At 22.6% G+C, this 22811-nt stretch overlaps 1 protein-coding gene across 1 annotated transcript; it reads right to left on the bottom strand.

The window, feature by feature from the left end:
• Positions 1-2392: 2392 nt before the first annotated feature.
• Positions 2393-22325, bottom strand: LOC105364866 (hemicentin-1; the record flags this gene model as incomplete). The annotated part of the gene is made up of 5 exons (XM_011502896.1): positions 2393-2754; positions 5291-5459; positions 13652-13779; positions 15581-15791; positions 22152-22325. Coding segments are annotated over 5 exons (789 nt in total), but the record flags the coding sequence as incomplete, so codon positions are not given.
• Positions 22326-22811: the final 486 nt, after the last annotated feature.

The following is a 22811-nucleotide window of genomic DNA, read 5'->3' as shown; positions in this document are numbered from 1 at the left end:
TTATTATAGTAATAGTATGCCTTTAAGTTTATTGTAGTATTGTGGGAGTGGATGTATGTATAAAATTGTAGCAGTTGCTAATGAATCGAATACCGATGCGTAAAAATGTTTATTTTTATTCAAAGTACTTCAATAAGTAATATATTCAAATAAAAATGACAATAGGATATATGATATGATTCATGTTACTAATAATATTTTTGATAAATTAAAAGGCATAAATAATACTCTCATATTGTATTTATCACATTTTCACATGTTGTTACTAATTAAATTTATTAAAATTGTTTATTATTATTCTGTGCATTTATCATATACTGATTCAAATGAAGTGTAACTTGATTTTAAACGAATAAATATATTATGTATTCATTTTACTTACACATTTTACTGATAATTTAATTTGCAATTTAAGGTTGTTGATAAGAAAATATTTTTTCATTAAAAAGGTGTATTAAATCATTTATATTAACAATAATTAACATTAAATGTATTCCAAATGAAGTCTTAAGTATTATAACATAGTTTCGTAACTTAAATACATTTTCTTTATATTGTTATAGAATAACAGAGTAACTAGTATCGCGGCCTTTATTATCTAACTTAAAAAAGTTTTTCTTCATTATTGATAATTATATAATACATTAATTATACTAGTGATATACGAGATAAACACTTTAGTATTTAAAGCTACAAGCTAAATATGTTGAAGTTATGTAAGTTCTACGTAGAACAATGAAAATACTTTTCATTAAATTTTAATAAAAGTATGCGTATAAGTCAAATTGAGAAAAGTATCGATAATATTATTACGATATTATATACGATATATTATATACAGCAATTAGGATACCGATAAATGATATTGAGATAGTTTTTATAAAAATGAATAGGAAGACTTTAACTAAATCGCTTTCAGACAGTTGGTCTGGAAAGATTAGATAAATTTTAAAATGTTGCGTATTTTAGTAGAGTAAATTAAAATTTTTGATATATTCTGTGCGCATATTTACTTTTGCTGGTGACTCATTTTATTTTTATATAAAATAAAAATAACGATAATAAAATATTTATAAATCTATTTGCAATATTATAAGCTTCGAAATATTTGCTCGTACATTATAATAGATTTATTATCAATAAAAAAAAAAAACAGTGAAAAATAAGAAATAATATTTTTATTATATCTATTTTGTTAATACATTCTGAATTCTTCATGAAAAGATTTTAAATTTTAAATTCTATTAAATTTCATATTTTGCTAAAATACTAGCTTTATTTTCTTTTAATTACATCCGACGTTGGCATCGATTTATTCTATTCAAATTATAAGTTGTATAAAAATTTCTCATAGCAAGAAATAAAAATAAAAATTTTTAATAGATTAAAATCTTTTATACAAATATAAGTATAATCCGTAATATTTCTTGTGAATGTAAATTATATAAAAGCACAGGCTCTGAAAAGAATATACTAGCACTAGTTGAAATATTGTGATCGGTCGAATATAGGTCAAAGGATATAACAATTATCATTAACCGTAAAAGTTTCTGATTAGGAAAGATCATAAATATTAATCATAAAATACCATAAATATGAATTTAAAGGTGATTTTTATTTTGATATTTGTTGATATTTGTTTTGAAATAAAGCCAGGTTAAGACTTAGATTTAGAAGCAAACTAGAAGAAAAGAGGACAAAAACATCTGCCATGAAATATTCAAAGCAACGGTGAGACGCAAAGTGACAAAGAGTACACCAATACTGGACGTTAGCGCGTGATCTGAGCCACTGATCTTACTTTTTATCTCTCTTTTTCTGTTATTTATTCAGTATGAATGAATAACTTTGTATTCTATCATATATATTATGTTTCAATACTTTATTATTTTATTCGCATACGCTTTGGATAAAAACTGTTACGTAATTCTGGTGATATAGATTCTTTGTGTTTATACGAGATGTTAAAAAACAAAATTAAAAAAAAGTTATATTATTTTTTAATGCTGAAAATGCTATTTAAATAGAGCAATTAGATTATAGTATTTCAGTTTCGAGAGAAATATTCTATATAAAATTTAATAATCCACTTGAAAATTCCAAAAAGAACGTACAACGAAAATAGGACAAGCAAATAAAATAATAACGAATATCATTAAAATTAAAGACTATAAAATATACTTGGTCTGTCAAAAAATTGAAATTGAATTGAATTTATTATATATTAAATAAATATTTGTATACTTTTTAATATAAAAAAAATTGTTTATCATTCTCGATATATATGTATAAAATGATTGATGGGAAGAAATATAACTAACGTGTTAGATTATTCAAAGACAATTGTTTTATTGATATGTACATACAGCGAGGATATTTACAAATGTTTTAATTTTTAATATCTGCCTTCTCTCATCGATAGATTTATTTTTAATAACAAAATACTAAGATCGTACCTATTAAGACCGTGATAATATTTTGAAAAAATCTTTGGTCACGGATGTAGATTATAAACAAATCTCGACATTCTGTCTTACAATATACCCTGGGCAATAGCAATTATTCATTTGATACAATTTCCCTTCATCCAGACACATCATTTTTTTATGATACATACAATCATATATTTAAAGATGATCCATTCGTTTTATACAAAAATTATGTTAAGTGTTAATATAATTGATAAAGGTAACAGTAGACTTTTGGCATAAGATGTACTGCCATCTCCGTGGTGCATTGCAGCTGGATGTTCTTCTGTAAACATACAATTAATCTTTCTATAATATGTAAACAGAAAATTTTTTTAAAAGTTTGTATTTTTAATTTGAGAAAGTGCTGTAATTTCTTACTTAGGCATTTTAGAAACTTATATATTCACTATTAACCCTTAGTGTTGATGAATTGATAAAATATGATGGATGCAGGGAACTTAGATTACGAAAAAGTTTTTGGCGAAATGTCGTTTAAGGATGAGTGCATCTTGTGTTTAAAATTAAAATATATAGATAAATTTTGGAAAGATGTTGTTATTTTTAACATTTTTTACGGTTTTTTGTACTTCTGCGAAATAAAATAACATCAAGAAAAATTTAGGATTTTTCTAAAGTGCAGCTGTATTTCCCTACTTGAATGATCAACTATTTATATTTTTATTTATTTAACTAAATTTACTTTAATTAAATTGTTACAAGACGTATTATTACATATATATATATATATATATATATATATATACATTTTTACTTGACTAAATACAGACGATTATATGTATGAGTAAATTTTACAATAATTATGGTAAAGTTAAATCATGAAATTTAATTTATAACAAATATTTAAAGTATAAAATTAAAAGGTTTTTAGGATAGTTCATAAAATATTTTACTGTATAGAAATTATTTTAATGAAAACTTTATTGAATTTTATTTAGTATACATCAAAAAATATTTTAATTAAGTTATTATATTAATATAAATATTGTTTACACATTATTTGTAGAAAAATTAGTTATTGTATATAATTTAATTTGATAATTAATAGATTTGAAATGTTCTGCGTTTAATTAATAACATGTTCAAATCGTATGATTTCATTGATTATACAAAAGAACTTTATACAAATATCTATCTATAGTTATGTAATTGATTTTGTATTAATTAATCGTAATAAATATGTTTATATAAATCAATTTATGACTATAATTAAATTTTGATACTTTTATACTTTTATAAATGATTATTAATATTGAAATTCATGTTAATTATATAATCGATAACATTATGTTAAAAAATTGTCATATTTAAATTGAATATATAGTAAATTTTATTATTCTCTTTGTAAATTGTATTTTCATCTTCGTAATGAGGATAAATAACGAGGATTTACGGCGTTTTCAGAAAGTTTACAATTACGTTATTACACATTTCTTCTACGTGCGTAAATTATTAAAGAAGTAAGGAGGTATATATTGTAGTTGAGAGACATTATAAGAGTACATAAAAAAAAAAGAGAAAAAATGTAAGTGAGTGCGAACTGTGAGATGGGGAGTGATAATAGGTTTCGAAAGAGACAGATTGAAAAATTGAGTAAAGGACTTAGTGTGACCACGTGAGATGACCGGAAATGGATGACATTTAACCAACGACGGAGACAAATTGAACGTCGTACATCATATGCCGCATTATACTTCTGCTTTCTTGTGATCTACGACCTCATGGGAGAAGAAGACCATCGCCTTAAGCGATTACCCGCAAAGTTGAAGGCGTGAAAGCGTTGATGTACGATGAATTACTTGTATACGTTAGGACAGGTTTACTAATGACTATTATTTAGATTATCTAGACATATATTCATTCTATCAACTGTATATTATTTAGATTATAATTTAGATTTTTAATAAAAAAAAGTATAATAAATTATTCATTTGAATTTTATAATTTATAAAAATATGAATTTTTGTACGTATTTTTCTACCTATCCAAATGCGTATAAATACGAAACTAAATATTAAACTAATATCTATATATATATATATATATAGATATAAACTAATATATATATATATATATATACTTTTTTTTATTTATTAAATTGGTGTATATCTTTAAAACAATTAGGTTAAAAGAATATTATTATCTTAAATTAATATATTATTCGACTAATAATGTAAAATAATTTATAGAATCTATTAAAATTTCCAAAATTGTAATATTAAAGATTGTATTAATCATAAAACTTTTATACGATTTTTAAACGTAAACTTCTAAAGTAATGTGCATATTTCAGAAGATACTCTTCGTATCAACGGTATTTCATATCAACGCATATTATTCAGTGGTACTTCGATGTATATTAATAATAATCTTCTTACATTAATCAAATAAAAAATAAATAATTTATTGCCTAAAACAGAAATGAAATTATCGAAATTATATTTATTATTAATTACATTCCACATATTTCGAATACAATTAAAATTTTCAAATGAGATGGCCCTTTCATCAAATGTAGTTTTGATCGCCATTCAACGGCGTATATTATCATACTTAAAATCGCTCGACTTTTATGATCCGAATTTTAAACGAGAAGAATTATGATACGTTGTCATGTTTATAATAATGTGTTCCATTTATATATCTTTGACGAATCTTGAAAAATGAAAGATAAAATCCAATAAAAATCCTCCTTAACAATTCACAATTAATAAAAGTGTTGAATAAATTAATCTCTGACTTATCAAAAATGAAGTTGAGGGAAAATGGTAAAGAGCACGGAAGGCGTATAAATTCCTTACCTTTGACGACGTGTACCCTTATGCTGCTTGGATTGGCATTACTGGGTAGACAGGTGTAAATTCCCGAGTCGCTTGGCACTGCGCGCTGAATCATCAATCGACTCGTTGTCTCGGGTCCTTTTTCCGTTACCAGACTGATGCCGCCACGTGGCGAATCAAAATTTATTTCCTGTATACAAGTATATAATGTTTAAACTAAATTTCAGATATTTGCTTTTTTTTCTTCTAAAGGCTCGAATTTCTTAAACTAAATTTCAGATATTTGCTTTTTTTTCTTCTAAAGGCTATGTTCCAATGCTCGAACGAAAAGGCGCGCTTTCATCGGATAATTATAATTTCATTATTTATATATAAATATTATATAATTATTAACCAGTATTTTTATGTATAATGTGAGTTATGTCAATAGATTCTGCATTGTAATTCTTAATGTAAGCGCTATGAAAAGTATATAAAGTGATTTAATATAAAAATTGTTTGTTTTGAATCATTGTATTATTTTATATTAGATTATGGTAATATATTAGATAATTGATATATTATTATAAGATATATAAGAAATTAATGGAAATTAATGGAAATTATTAAATTACATTGATGAAGCATAAGAAATAAGTAAAATAAATAAATATAATATTATTTTAATATATGCATTATTTTTATTTTGTTTCTATAATTATGTATAATTATACCGTATTTTAAAAATAAATGCATAAATATAAGTTTAAAAAATATTGTATTAATACATAAAGTATTATGTAGTTATTGTATGATGTTATAATTGTTTAAAAAATTATTCAAAATATTTAACTCCAAATTCTTCATTGGTTATATAGCTAAACATTTTTCAAATCGGATTAAATTCATTTTATAATTTATTTAGTTTCAGTTTATTTGCACATTTCTTAATAATGTGTTGAATTATGGTATAAAAAGACACATAAAGAAATATAAAAGGATAATGTAGAAGAATTGAAATGTAAATTAGAAACAATTTCTAAATTACAATTTGTTAGTAAATTTTTATATTTATTGAAAATGTAACTAATAATTATTATTATAATTTATAAAAGGTCCATTAATTATGCCATAAAATAAACTGGCCTACACGCTCTTTGTTGGTTTCTAATTACTTGTCAGATAATTTATGTAAAATAAATATCAAATATTTAAATTTTGCTCTTTCTTAAAATATTTTTTCAAAATTTAATTAATTATCCGAAGGAGCTTTTCAGCAATAATAATAAACAAATTTTTAATTTATTGAAAAGTTTAAAATTCATATTTAAAGTATTATTAGTACGTTCAGATGTAGAATTAAAAATTTGCAATTTAATGTTTTTAATGCTAGTCTCTTAAATGCTGATTTAAAAATTTTAATTAAATTCTTTACAAAATAACGATATTTCAAAGTCGCTATATACGAGGATTTAATTTGTGATCGCTTTTAGACGAGGCAGCTATCACCTTTACAGTTTTCAAGAGTCCACGTTTAATTTGCTTCCCTCGTAACTTATAACAGTTATAGAAACTTGCAAAATTCGAGTAAATTTTGTCTCTCAATCTGTGCATAGTTATATAAATGTAATTTAGTATCATTGTTTATCACAATAGGTATTATTTTATATTTCTCAAATATAAATACTGGTAATGCGAATATTATATAATATGTATTATACAATACATAAGTCATCATACAATAAATCATCTATTTATGATAAGACAATGTTGTTGGGGATTATATAATTTTTATGAAAATGTATGAAAATAAGAGATCATCTTTGGAAACTATGATAAAATAAAAAATTGATAAAAAACTATAACAGATGGAGGTCAGTATTATAAATTTCCTCTGTTAAATCATAAAACCTATGCAGTAAAAATATGCGATAAAAATTATGAAAAGCGACGATAAAGATTAAAATACTTCAATTTGTATTTTCAATCATAAAGAAGTCTTCTTAAAATTTATCACACACACGCGCGCGCGTGCGCGTGCGTGCGCAAAAACACAAAATATTAATTTATATATAATAAATAAAAACTATTAGTAATAATTTGAATAGTGACAATAATAGGATTTGGCGATTTGACTTTGGACATTGTGTTCTCGTATACATAATATTGTATTACGCTCATTGTCTTTCGCACTATTATACGATTGCATAGGCTGGTCTATGGGTGGCATTAATAGTATGTATTACTTTTTCATAAAACATATGCTTTTTAGATTTTTGAATATAGTGTATTATAAATATACTATATAAAAAGCTATATAAATATATTATAATTCGTACATCGACAGGGAAAAATGATACATTTTAATGATAACTACAATAATTTTGTAAAGGGATGTATATGGTAATTACGTTCACATACCCAAGTTTTTATTCAATCGCGTGCTTATGTAAAAGAAATCTGTGTGGTAAAATCGGCCGTTATTGACTTTTTTCATAGAATATAAGGAAATCCACTTTCTTACTCATCATTTGTATTAAATATAAAATAACACTTGATCCTTATGGATAATAATGTTGACGATATATTCGAGAAAAAGGTTTTGATTTGAGTCACTATACATGTAAAAGAAGTATGTTCGAGTCCGTCACTATAAACTATCGATTTACGATAGGAATATATTCAATACATAAAAAAAGTGTGATAAAATTTCTTCGTATAAAAAATTTGTATTCAATTACAAATGCACTTTCGACTTATGCAGCATTACTACTAGTTGGTCCGTTCGTTAACTAATAAATATAATAATTAAAAAAGAAACAAATCTTGATCTTTATCAATTATCATTTATAAATAAAGAATATCTTCATATAAAATATAAATTTACATTTAATAAATTATATTATACGGTAGATTATTTAAATCTAGTTTTTATAAACTTCACCACAGTACGAATGGGATTAAATTACCGATTTTACGATTAATGGCCAATTATACAAATTTTAATATAAGCATAAAAAATATTGACATCTATCTTATAATATGGTAATAAATTTCGGTAAAATGTTACTAGATATAATAGTTTAGGATATTGTAATAGATCCAATGAAGTAAAATAAATATAAAACTAAATTTAGATTGTAATAATAAAGTTGAAAACAATTCACATATATATTATTTTATACAATAATACGTAGATATATCAATAGCTGTATTCAGCAATAGCTTGGTGCATATGTACTTGTTGAGTAAATTTTGTTATTAAAAGTATAAATATTCGTTAAAAATGTATTGTATGTAACATTTACATTCACAAATATCTTACTAATATCGAAAAATAAAAAAGGTTTCAATTTATTATGACTACTATCTACATTACACAACTATCGAAATGGTAATTAATAAATTAGTTATAAAAAATTCTTGACAATACTAAATGTTTAATATTTAATAATACATCGATTTATGATTCCGAATATAATTAGGGTAAATATAAAATCTTGATTTCTGAAAAGAATCAGTAATTTTCGATCTCTCTTTGGTAAGATGGGTTAGTACTAATTAGCGATTTTTTTTTTATAGCATTTTCATTACCGCATAATAACTTAATAGTTATTACTAATATGTGAATATAATGATAACTAATCTATTATTTAGAAAATGTACATATGTTGGAAGTTGTGCTTATTTAGAAAATCATATTTGTCATTTCGAAATTTTAATGTTAACCACATAATTATTTCTAATACAGAACTATAAAGTACAGTATTGCTTGTACTGATGTACTGATGTAATGGAAAATTATTATTTTATAATAAATATTTCAAGATAACGTAGAATATTAACACCGGTTTCCATACTAATTATTGATTTTCAGTAATTGACGTAAATAATTATAAATAAATCTAAACACATTATTTGATAAGACTAATATGTTTAGAGTAGTTCCAATTTAAATTTATAATTTCAAAAGTTTATATTTCATACACATAGAGATACACAAAAACAAAAATAATTATATATATATATATAATTTGTTTTAGAGTTTAAGAAAAGATCTCAATTTTAGTCAAAGTTTGTTTCTTAAAAATTTATAATTTCAATAATTAATATTAAAATATTCTAAGAATATTTATTCTTGTATCTTTTACATTATAAAAAATATCAAATAAACTATATAAATAAAAATAAAATTAAAGCAACAAGAAAATATATAAATAATATTTTATTTATTATTAAATTATCAATAAATTGCATTTGTAATATGCGTTATAGTTTAGTGTGGATATACCTAATCGTTTTAATAATTTCATCTACCGAAATAGCAGTAATTTTCTTAAATTCCTTTTCATTGTCGGCCATTTTAAAATCTTCATCTAATTGAATATACTGTTTATTAACCCACAAAATTTATATAACTTAAATAATTATAACTCAAATGATTGAAATCATCATTTGAAAAATTTAACAAAATTTATTCTTATAATCTTTATAATTTGATAAAAATAGTAATATGAGAAAACCTGTTAAAAATCAGGAAAAGTTTTAAAGATACTAAAAATGGGACTACAATGAATTGAATTAACGAGTCATGTCGGAGTTATTTAGTCTTTTGGAGAATTAGAAACCTGCTTTAAAATACAATTGTTAGAGCAATAATCATTGATTGTATTATAAATTTTCTCATTCCATGGATATTTGTATTTAAAATGAGGTTTCTTACGGAGATTATATAATTAAATTGAAAAGCCCAGTATAAAAACAAGGAAGTTAAAATTGGACGAACGTTCAGTGAAAGTATTCGAAAATTTAATTCGAAATTATTCACAACACTTAAGACCTATAAAACTTACTGTAAATTCAAGCTTTTTCTTTTAGTATAATGAGAAGAAACTTATAATAAGTACAGAAACTTAACAATATATGTATTACGCTTAGTCTAGTTAAACTTCGTTCCTACTTTTTAATTCTGATTTCACTCTCCGATTGGCTTTTTACTTTGATATTGTCGTTATTTTTTCACATATTCGGTATACATCAACTCCGTATTTATTATCATTATTTTTCTTCCAACTAGCATATCTTTGATCTTTATACGTCTCGATATTATCGTTTTTTTTAGCCTAGCGGCTGTTTAACGTGTTAAATATTTTATTTTAATACTTGGCCAACCTATTTTACTATATTATCTATAGATAATTTTTTATACGAGTTCTATATTTTTCACGACAAGTGTTAGAAACTATATTTTTCATATCATTTATTCAGAATCATACTTTTAATTATATTGATTTTAGGTAAACTACTACGCTTGGATATGTATCTTTTTTTTTTTTTTTTTTTTTTTTTTTTTTTTTTTTGTAATTCCTATATTCAAATCAAGGTTATTACGTCCAGTCGATCTTCGATACGATTTTCACATTTTGAATACTAGCCTGGATATTATTTGTACATCTATGACATTTCAATCAATACCTTTGCGTGCTATCCTCATATTTTATATTTTGATGTCATATATATATATATATTTTTTTTTTTTTCTCTATCAATTATCTTATCGCTTTATTTACATTATAGATGTAAAATTATCATATATCAAAGTATTATATATATATATATATATATATATATATATATATATATATATATATGTATATGTATATGTATAATAAAATTTTGGCTATTATTTTAAATATGTCAAGAATTTAGTTATTTCTATTAAGATTACAATTTGCAAATGATTTGCTAATTAACTTTTATCAATTAATTAATTTAGATATAATTAATAATTTGTGATATAATAAGCCAACAATAGATGTCAACGAAGAAAGGAACTAAACCAGTTATCAGATATGAAGTTAATAATTAATTTATGTTGATATAGTATGGTTATAAATAAATCCATATTTTATCTTCCGCTGACATTAAAGTATAATCAAAATAAAAATTCTTATATTATATGTATTGGGCATATATGCTCTTATAGTTTCACTATTTGACATTTCAGACAATGCAGCGAAACCTTTAAGGTTAAATTTACTGCATTGTGGCACATTTGCTATAATCTTTAAAAATGTTTTATTATTTGTCTATTAACTAAACAATAACAATTAAGAATCAAATTTTCAAAATAAGGAAAATCATATATTAAATTATTATTAATAAAATATAATTGTAAGCTCTACGTACGAGTTTATATATTGACGACTCTCGCATTATATGTACACTATTTATTGTATTATTTCAATAATTTTGTATATATATTCGATACCTTCCATGTAAGTTATATTGATTATCAATGGATTACATTGGTTAATTATGAAATATTTTTAAACATTTATAAATATTTACAAAATAATTTTAATCTATTATTGAAATTTAAGATATAGATTTATTTTATGGATCAAATTGAAGATATAAAAAGAATTTTAAAGTATACTAGATTATCTGATATCTTTATGTACACTGTCATTGTCATTTTATTTATTACCTAAAATACTGTTAAACTTACATATTATTTTTCAAAAATTGTAATGATTAATATATAATTGTTGATATATTTTCTAAACTCTGTGATCGAAGTGTTAAAAAGTTTCTCGAAATATTATATTTTCAAAATATTGTTACCTACAACTATTCAAACGAATTTGTTTTTATATCTAATTTATTAATTAAAATTTGAATTTAATATATCTATAATAGACGGACAATTATAGTGCAGAATTATAATTAAACTGTTCATGAAATACTATTATATTAATTTTAGAATTGAGTGTTGATTATTGAGTGAATAGCCGAGTGTCCATAGAAATTATGACTATAAACTTTCAAGTAGAATGAAATATGCAAAATATTTATTTATGAATATTTCTACTTCAATGAATTATTACAATTATTATGATGTTTATCGAGGATGTATATGATCGGTAAACATCATAATAATTGTAATAATTCATTGAAGTAGAAATATTCATAAATAAATATTTTGCATATTTCATTCTACTTGAAAGTTTATAGTCATAATTTCTATGGACACTCGGCTATTCACTCAATAATCAACACTCAATTCTAAAATTAATATAATATATTAAATTCAAATTTTAATTAATAAATTAGATATAAAAACAAATTCGTTTGAATAGTTGTAGGTAACAATATTTTGAAAATATAATATTTCGAGAAACTTTTTAACACTTCGATCACAGAGTTTAGAAAATATATCAACAATTATATATTAATCATTACAATTTTTTTTTTTTTTTTTTTTTGATGTACGAAAGCTTTTCATATCAATGTTTCATTGAATACTATATATTTTATTTTATTTTTGTTTTTTGTTCTCTTCTCTACAAAGTAATTTAAATAACATCCTTTGCTTTATAATTTGCATTTCTTAAACATTTTCTTCTCTATTATTTAACGTTTTTCTTTTCGTTTTTTCTTTTCATTCACAACGGGCTTACATAGTTTAGTAAATCTCTTAACGTTTCAAGTACGGAATATACGCAAATTGAATATGCATCAAAATTGATTTTTTAGTAATTATTAAATAGATGCCTATATAATTATAATACGTTATAAATTCAATGAAAGATATTCTAATTTTTGTCTAGACGCTCAAGATTTAAGTGCTCAATTTTCTATTCTAATACTTAGTATGAAATTAAAGTTCTAAAAGTAAAATGTAATTGAAGAATACATAATTATATTTACTTAATCAATTTGATAAAACTGATTTTCTAGAATTCATAAATTAATAGTATAAATTTATAAAAATAGTTTATAAGTAGTCATCCACGTATTCATGATGATATTATTATAGTTTTTGCTTTAAATGGTTAGTCATAACATTATTATCAAAAAAAAAAATATATTATAATTTCAAATTTTATGAAGTTTAATTGAAAGATCAGTATTACATATAAGTAATTACAAACATTATTATATAAATTTCATTTTTAAGTGTTGAGGTAAAGAAATGTGTTAGTGTATCGGGTTCCTATGATGTATAACAATTGTAAATTTTTCCACATTTAAGTAAATTCTTCATAAAAAATGACTTCTTATAAGAAAATCTAATATATTTAATAAAGAGTATTATAAGATTTTTAAAGTGAATCATATTAAAAAGTCATAATGCTAACATAGTTATATTAGAAAAATAAGTTTATAATAAATTTATGATATACAATTAAATATATAATGATTTATATGTAAGTTTTTTAAACGATTGTCTGACAAGTTTTAAATATTATAAGTTCTACGACAAAATTGAAATTCGAATTAGAATAATATCATTACTACTGCTTATTACTGTTTTTCAAAAGAATCAACATTTTATGTTACGTAACCGTTTTCTTAACTTTTCGAAGAATTAAAGGTAATAAGGAGGAAAGTACTTACTTCCGCGTTATGACTCCACGTCATTTTTGGCGGAGGTTCTGGAGCGTACCTGACGAGACAGGTCAAGTTGATGGTACTACCTTTATTAACAAAAAGATCCGGCGCTCCAACTATTATGGTTTCCGGCTCTGTAATATTAAAGATCATATGAATAATGTTGATTTGATTTATTGAATCAATTTGGGAATGTGCAAATGAAAGTTATTTTACTTAATAAGACAATTAATTACACTTATCGTCATTAATTATTTTTATTATGGTAGTATGGTAAGTGAAAGAAATGTTGAATTAGAATTTTAATTAAAAAATTTTTTTACTACTGAATAGGAACAAGTGGGAATGTCAACTTTTGATTATGACGTTATGATTTCCTTCGCACCTAAATAATATACGTAACATTTCGGCATTTATTACTAGTTGTTTAAATATACGCGATATTTGTTTAATTCAGTGAAGGATAAATGATGTTATAGGACAGCGTAAGCACGTTTGTATGCATATAATATCAGACTCGAAAGGTGAAATTCCGAGGGCTTTTAACAACCGCACTTTCAAGATAAATCGTGCAAGATTCCATTTTACTTGTCTCTATTCATCTTTCTCATTCTTCGTGCACGTACGAGTACAAGTCAGTTTCCGATATATATCTTTATGCAACGTATAGTTTTTTTCAAACGCTTTAGTTTTACAGAATACAGGAATCGAGATTTATTTTTAAAGCTATTATTCTGTTGCGAATGCAGCAACTGCCTGATTTATTATAAACTTCAGATACTGTTCGAGCTTCTTGCGTATTTACTTTTCTAAAATAACTTTTTTGATCTACACGTTTTTTTATACAACAAAGAATATATTAGAACATAAATACTGTGAGTATTAACTATTATAAACGCCGTAAGCTATTGCTAAAAACGAAAATATATTTTTATTTAAAAAAATATTATCCAAATGAAATGGAGAAGAAATTTTTAATTAAAAATATATGTATAACTGTATGTACAACAAATATTTCATGCACGTAATTCGTGGCAACGAGGAGAAATAAAAAATAATAATATTTAATCGTTACTTTGATGAACAAAATTATTTTATAAAATTCATTTAATTCTTTTCAATTTTTTGTGCCGATTTTTAAAATTATGTACAAATAATTTATTATCAATATTAATTTGTTATTTATAAATGACAATCCTAATTTTTAATAACTATTATAATATTATAAAGTTAATTTTAAAGTATAATTATTTAAGGAGTAGAAATCAACGAAATCATGTGAATAATTATCAAATCGATGGAAATAAATATTTTGCGTAGCTCCATATTAACTTTAAAAGCTTTTAATAAAGATCAATTTTATTTTCACGAAAAATGTATTGGCTAACGAAATTTTTATTTAAATTTGCTAAAATAACAATCACACCATTAATTTTTATGTCAAGATATTTTTAATGTTATAATTATGTTGTAATTATAATTGTGTTTTCATAATTAGGAAATTCGTGAATTTAATTTTTCAAAAGTAAAATAAGTGACGGTATTGGATTAAAAAATATATTTGTGAAATCTATTTCATATTTATTACTAAAAATATTTATTATTTTACTTATTTTAGATGTGATGACATGTTAAAACACATTTAAATAGTTGCTATTTTTTAATCTAGATAAGGCTGTCAAAAGTGTAAAAATATATTTAAAATTCGCTACACATATTAAGTGACTCTTATTTAATATAAATACAAATAACATTGTTTTCATGCATAATAATCGCTAAAAATAAAAGAATATGTACACGTGCTTCATTGATTTATAATTCTTTATAATTTTTTTGTGTGCAATATATTGCAAATCGTTAATAAGTAATAATAGCAAGAAAAGCAAAGAATGTATCATAAAATATTTAAACATAGTTATATAAATAATTGCTTACCAACTATTGTTAAGTAAACTGGATGACCAATTGGCGGAGTAGTAGATATCTGACATTCGTAGATCCCTGAGTCCTTACGTTGAGGATATCGAATCTTCAATGACCACTCTTCAGTGTGCGGCGAGTGTAATGCTTCAAAGCGTTGATCGCTTGTGTAAGTATATCTACCAACTGTCAACAAGTGGATATCTCGGTGTCTTACCCAGGAAACCTACAAGAAAGGAGAAGGCTACATAATCATATCTTTATTGATTATTTATTTCTAGCTATAGTTTGCCACTAAATTTTCCAAATATTATAACTTGTGTGATAATTTTTTTTATTGAAAAACAAAAATGTTCACGTAACAAAGAATATATTCGATACAAATGTATACGTATGTATGCGGTTTATGCATGACAAAACTTATAATCATTATTAATATAATTTAATGATTGTTGATAAATAATTTAATTTTAAAATTTTAATTTACTGTCAGTAAAATAAATATTATTATATATTATATATATATAATATATATATACACGCGCGCACACACACACATATATATATGTTTATATATATATATATAAACTTAATTTAATAGATAACTTGCTATAAATAAAGTATTAATATAGTGATTATAATTATATAGACTTCGTTTAGGTAATTAGAAAGTTAATTAAATTAAATATTAATTAATATAATACGAAGAATTGTAGATTTTATATTATGTTGAATATAAATAAATTTCTAAAATAAGATTCATTGATATTGAATCATAGACTAAACTAATTTTAAATTATTTTTAATATTACTTGCTTTATTCATTTGTACAATTATACGAAACCTGTTGTAAAAACAATAAATATATTTTTATCAGTTATTTAAACAAAAAATTAATATTTGGCATTTTGGTATTTTATAATAAATAAAACTCAATATAAATGAAATATATACTTATTTATATATGTATTTGTTTTTTCAATATATGTACTCTACGAAGATATAAAATGAATATTTAGTTTCACTTATTAAAAAATATCAATATGGAGATATTTTTTTTTCAATACTTGGTTATTTATAATATTCTTATAAAATTTCGTAAAATTTTATATTTTTTATCGAGCAACTATATTTTCATTTTTTTTAAATCTATAATGACCATAAACAATGTTATTTTTTATAATTAATTCAATATAATTTTAAAACTAAAATTTTCTACATTTATGGTAGTTTCAAAATTTTAATTTCTACATAATGTAAACTTATAACTATGTTACAATTTATAATATACTTTTACATACAGTAATCTAAAGTTTATATATATTCCTATATGTTACTCGTTCGTTTCTAGATTTTATAGATATTCAGATAGCTAACTACATTAGTCGCGTGCCACCTCCAACTGCACTTGTATATGTTCATTACATCAATTTCAAACTACCAACTACTATCTTCGTGAATATATATCTCCACAAAACTAAAGCATTTCATCAATCTTCTTTACGCAAATACATTTATTCTAAATTCGCGTTAAAATTCATTAAATATAAGCAAATACTAACATACCATGCAATATACACAACTGTGCTGCTCGAGCTCAAATACGCATTCAATATAGTATATTCATAATTTACGAATATTATCATTACACATATATGAATACTATTAAATTTTTATAATCATTATTATAAATTAAGTAGATTTTTTGTAGAGTTCATGAAGTATAATGATCTGTTAAATATTATTTTTAAATAAAATCTATTTTGAAAAAAATTCCATTATTACATTGCTTACATGATCTAAAGTAGGTTATAAAATATAATTAATATTAATTAAATATATTTTCCGCTTATAATTAAAATAAACTTTCCAATAAAAATATAACTATTATTCTGTCTAATTTCTTTTCCTTGCTGATTATTAAGACATACACTTATTATAAAACAACTTGATAGTCAACTTGAATTCTATGACTGTTACAGATTCTGTTTATGCATAGCTGTTGTACGCAGAGAAAACAATAAAAGCGAAAGGATAAGTTTTTACTCAAGTTATTAATACGTGTTACTTAGTAAAAAGATGAGATAAAAACTCAATATTTAAATATAAACTTTTATCTCTCAATATTAAGTAAATTTGAATACTATTGTATGCTTTTTTATTATATAAATAAATAGTAAAATTACAATCAAATTCTTTACAATAAAAGAATAAAACTTGATTGTACATTCCGTTCTATTATATATTGTTTTAAATTATGATGATTGTTGAAAATTTTGATCTTCATTAGATTTGATAAAACTTATCATTATAAAATTTCAATATATTATAGATAAAGTGATAGAATGATATTCTCATATTTTCTGTATATAATAAATGAAATATTTAATAAATAAATTTTGATAAATTTCGTTTTATCTAACATAAAATTGCATTATTAACATATAAAAAATTAATAATTAAATTTAATAAAAATATATTAATAATATATAAAAATATATTAAAAATATATTAAAAATATATTTTTATTAAATTGAATTTTTTTTATTAATTACTAATAACATGCAGTTAATAAAATGTTTAGGTTCAGAATGGAAAATAGTACCAAGAATATTTTAAATATTAAGGAATTTCATGAAATATTAGAAATTAATAGTAAATATAGTTTCTAATGAATTTTATATGAATAATTTAATGAAATTTAATTCAATGATTAAAATGAAAAAATCAACTTCGTAAAATAAAAATAATTTAATATTCTATGTTAAATGATCAATTATTATTGTTATTTATAAATATAAATACTAAGAAATAGAGTTATTTTATTTATAAATAACTATAATTAGAATAAAATATCTATCTATTACTGAAAGATTGTAAATATTATTAATATTTATTGAATGCAATCAGTTGTAATCATCATTAAATTAATTGCGATTGTTATTTTTAAGTAATTGGTCTTCAGTGTTCTTATTTTATTTATTCGAAGCAAGCATATTTACATGAATGTATGGAATTTCCAGACATTAAAGTATTATTCTTATTGACCATTTACAATAAAGTCAATTTACGAAATGAAATATAATCATCTGTTTTATTGGAAAGTAATAAAATTTTGTTTACCGTCCACTGAATTAATATTAAAAATTTTTATTATTACCTGAATACGTCATAAATTTATATAAAAATTATCCATAAATATACAGTAAAATTTTTTATTTACATATAGTGGTAATAATATATTTATGTAAAATATAAATTCTAATGGTATAACTACGTAATAAAATAATATAATTACAAATATATAATTATAAAACTATAAGCAAAGTAAGCTTCAATCAATGTGTAGTTACGTGCGTACAGGGAATGCAGGTTTTGTTCTCTTTTTAGAGGGATTGAAAAATTCTTAGTTGGATTAGCTAAGTTTAGTTAAATTAACGTAGTTCGTTGAAGTAACTTGTTCAAAGATAATTTCGTTCAGAAAATTTCCCAGAGTTCGTTCCATTGAGTTAACTTTATTTTAGTTTGTTTGACTAATATATTTACTTTAAGAATTAAACCATAAATATTATTTACTCAGAAATCATTTTGAAATATTAAATTAAATTTTTATTCTGACTTAAAAGCATCTATTATAATAAATGAATATAATAATAATAGAACTATGTAATGTATTCGTATATTCTTAATGCATTTAAATTTCATTATATTTAAAATATTATATAAAATATTTTAATTTGGTAAGTATAATTATATCATACAATATTTATAATTTTGTTTGTAAAAATATTCTATCACAATTCAATTGGCTGAATTAATTTTATCCTTTAACTTTAGTTGGAAATAGTTTTTTTAGATTAATAAATAATTATATTGTAGATTATATCTTTAAAACATTGTTAATACACACACATACATGACATACACACACACACACACACACACACACATATATAAAATCATTTTAATTTTAATATTTTTTTTTTGTAATTTTTAATATAGAATAATAAATAAATTATACTTGGTATGTACTGATCTATAACAATCGTACTAATAAGATATAAATTTGAGTTAAGTAAGTATATTGGATAGTATAATAAATAGTGATTGAATATTCATCTTCACCATTTAAATTTAACTTTATGAATAAATAACTGATTTTTTCTTTGATCTTCTTACGATAGTTAATATGGGGCCCATTGAAGAACACATATGAATTCGTTTAATACGTCGCAAAGTCATAAGTCAATAATTGAGACATCAAAAAATAGAATAGCGAAAGAGAGTGAGATATAAAGACAGAGCGTAATTGAGAAAGGCAAGCTATCAATTCAAACACAAAATAATTATTATGTAAAAATCCCTAATGATTCTTACTTAATTAAAGGAAATTTTCTATATATTATGATATTATGACATATTATGGCATATAAGATATATATAATGAATCTTATTATAAAACATGGAAATATAATAATTACCAACTTATTCACGATTATTCACGATGTTGTGAATGATTGAATGTGAAATGTTGAAATGAATCATTAATAGTAGTTACAATTACTTGTAACCTGCACAAGCATTAATATACGTAGTTCACTTTATAAAGATAGTAAAAGAGACAGAGTTGAAGAAGGGGTGAGAGGCAGATGAAGAAAAGAATATGTGCAAATAAAAATGCTTAATGTACGGTATTATTTTTTTTTTTTTTTTGTAAATGTATTCCGTACAGTGCATATATTTAAAATAACTTTTGAAACTCTTAATAGCTTCAAAATTTCTACTATTAAATCTTATAATGTTATTGGCTGGTTAAATACTTTTATTGTAGTTAATAGCTAAGATTCTACAATTATGAAATGAAAAATTGACAATGAATGAATTATCAACAAACTTAGAACAATTGTTAAGCTGTAATTAATAAATTTTAAACATTTAGAAAATAATTAAAAGTTAATAAATAATGTAAGTTGTAAATAGCTATGAAAAATATTTTAATTTACATTATTATTCTTAGTAACTTTCATAGTTAATCTTCTTCATCCATTACTAAATTATATTTTCTTAATAGCTTTAATTATTAATGAAAATTTGTGTACTCATAGCGATTTATCTTAATAGGTATGTAAGAAAGTAAATTAACGCAACTGAAAAAAACATTCAAATGAATGTTTCAATTTGGATGTATCGAAACAAATTATTAAAAGTCGATATTTGTGACATAATAAAAAACAAAAATGCAACTATAGTATAACAAACGTTCTTTTTTTTTTCTATAAATTTAATGAATTGAAAACTACATGTTTTATGTTAACTAATTAAACTCATTTATATGTTATATCGCAGATTGAAAAACATCCCATAATAAAAAAAAAAGAAGAAAAAGATTGTAAAATCATAAATATCAATGTTTATATTTAAATATTCAACATACTTGTTCTTAATATTCGGTTATATTATGAAGAAGAAAATATTTGAAAAATCTTCTGAATTTTGTATGAGATTATCCGGAGAATCTTTATAATAATACATATGTCAAGTTATTCATTTTTTATAAATATTATTTTATATTCGAAACAATTTATCACAAACTGCAATTTCATAATAGATTTAAGTTGATTGAATGAAAGTCTAATTAAAAATAATATTTGTGAAAATATTTATGGCTCATATTGTTTTGGAATAATATAATAAAATGTAATCTTACTAAATTAACGAATACTATTTACAAAAAATACTATACTTTTATTCATTTACTTTAATTATGAGTTCCGACCCTGGTTTAATTTTACTTCTGATATTTACGTTTTAATTATCTCCATAATTTTTTCTTCAAACTTATTATTTCTTCATTCCTTTCGGACGTGTTCATACTTGCAATGCATCCTCTTATGCTTATCTTTTTGTCAAAATTCTAATTGTAAGACCCGTAATTCTATTTCTATTGCTAATTTCGTATTTCCCTTCATGTCCTAATTATTAATTAGCCTTCTTTTAATTAGTATTAACGAAAATTGTAATACTTGTATAATATTATTGTTAATAGTATTACTCATTTATATATAGAGACTTCGATTTTTAATAGTAATTTCATAGTTATTTTTAGGTATTTTTAAGTAAGTTATATTTCTCAAGAAATTTAATTATTCAAGGTTTTTCAAGTAATAGGAAATTATTAAAATTCTGCTTTCATAAGTATTACTTTTTCTCTCATATTTTTAAAAAGAAAATAGCATGGAATATAAGGGAGCGAGCAAAGGAACCTAAGTTATATTTGATGTTGTAGCACATGTGTCCTGTATCGCGCTCCTCAAATGAACTCCCCTTGGAATTGCCTTACAAAGCAAGTAAGAAAGAAAGTCTACAGATAGATGAAAACCAAATTTGATGAATCTTCATTCATTATCATTTCAACATGATATATAAGTAAAGGTCAATTGTGATAAAACGTTGAAATTTGAATCCCTTTATGACCTTTTTTTTATATGAATTATACTGTTAAAAAATCTGGTTATAGTTCTTAATGAATTCCAATATATGCATGAACTTTATAATAAGGTTGTAAAATTATTCATAAGTAACTTACTGTTCGATTTCCCAAGTTTTTTACTTTGCATACTAGTTGCACAGTCTTTCCTACTAATCCTGTGAAGTTTGAGCTCATGGTCGTATCAAAGTGTGGACCTGTACCTGGTGTAGGCCATTCTTCTAAAAAATCAGTACGAAAGTTTCGTAGCCCACTTACCGTACCACCTAAAAAAAATTGAATATATTTATATAGAACATATCGAATAATACAATTTAATTTATTTAACTTTTATTTAAACAAAAAATATCTTGGTTATAATTTAAACTAAATAATCCTGTATTACTTAATAACATCTGTGAATTGAATTATTCTTCTAGTCTGTTTTATAATAGATCGATTATGGTAACTAAGATTATTTTTGAAAAATATTTATTTTTAGTATTGTATCAAGACAATAATAGTAATAAATTACTTTATGTATTTGTGACTAGTAGTATTAGATATAAAATAAAATAAATGACAGTTTAAATTATTAGAAATCAAACTTTTGTTTAAAATTTTCTTTTTCTTATAATGTTAATCATTTACAAAATATATCATAAAATGTAACATATCAAGTAATTTACAACTTTTAGATTTTCGGATATTGTGTTAATATATCGACTATAAATAAAATACAGATTTATTCTTATAGAACATTTAGTAAGAATATAATTT

Source organism: Ceratosolen solmsi, unplaced genomic scaffold, assembly GCF_000503995.2.
Source record: "Ceratosolen solmsi marchali unplaced genomic scaffold, CerSol_1.0 scaffold15, whole genome shotgun sequence".
NCBI classification, from domain to species: Eukaryota; Metazoa; Arthropoda; class Insecta; order Hymenoptera; family Agaonidae; genus Ceratosolen; species Ceratosolen solmsi.
Note: the sequence above shows the minus strand (reverse complement) of the source record. Positions and strands in the feature narration are given on the sequence as shown.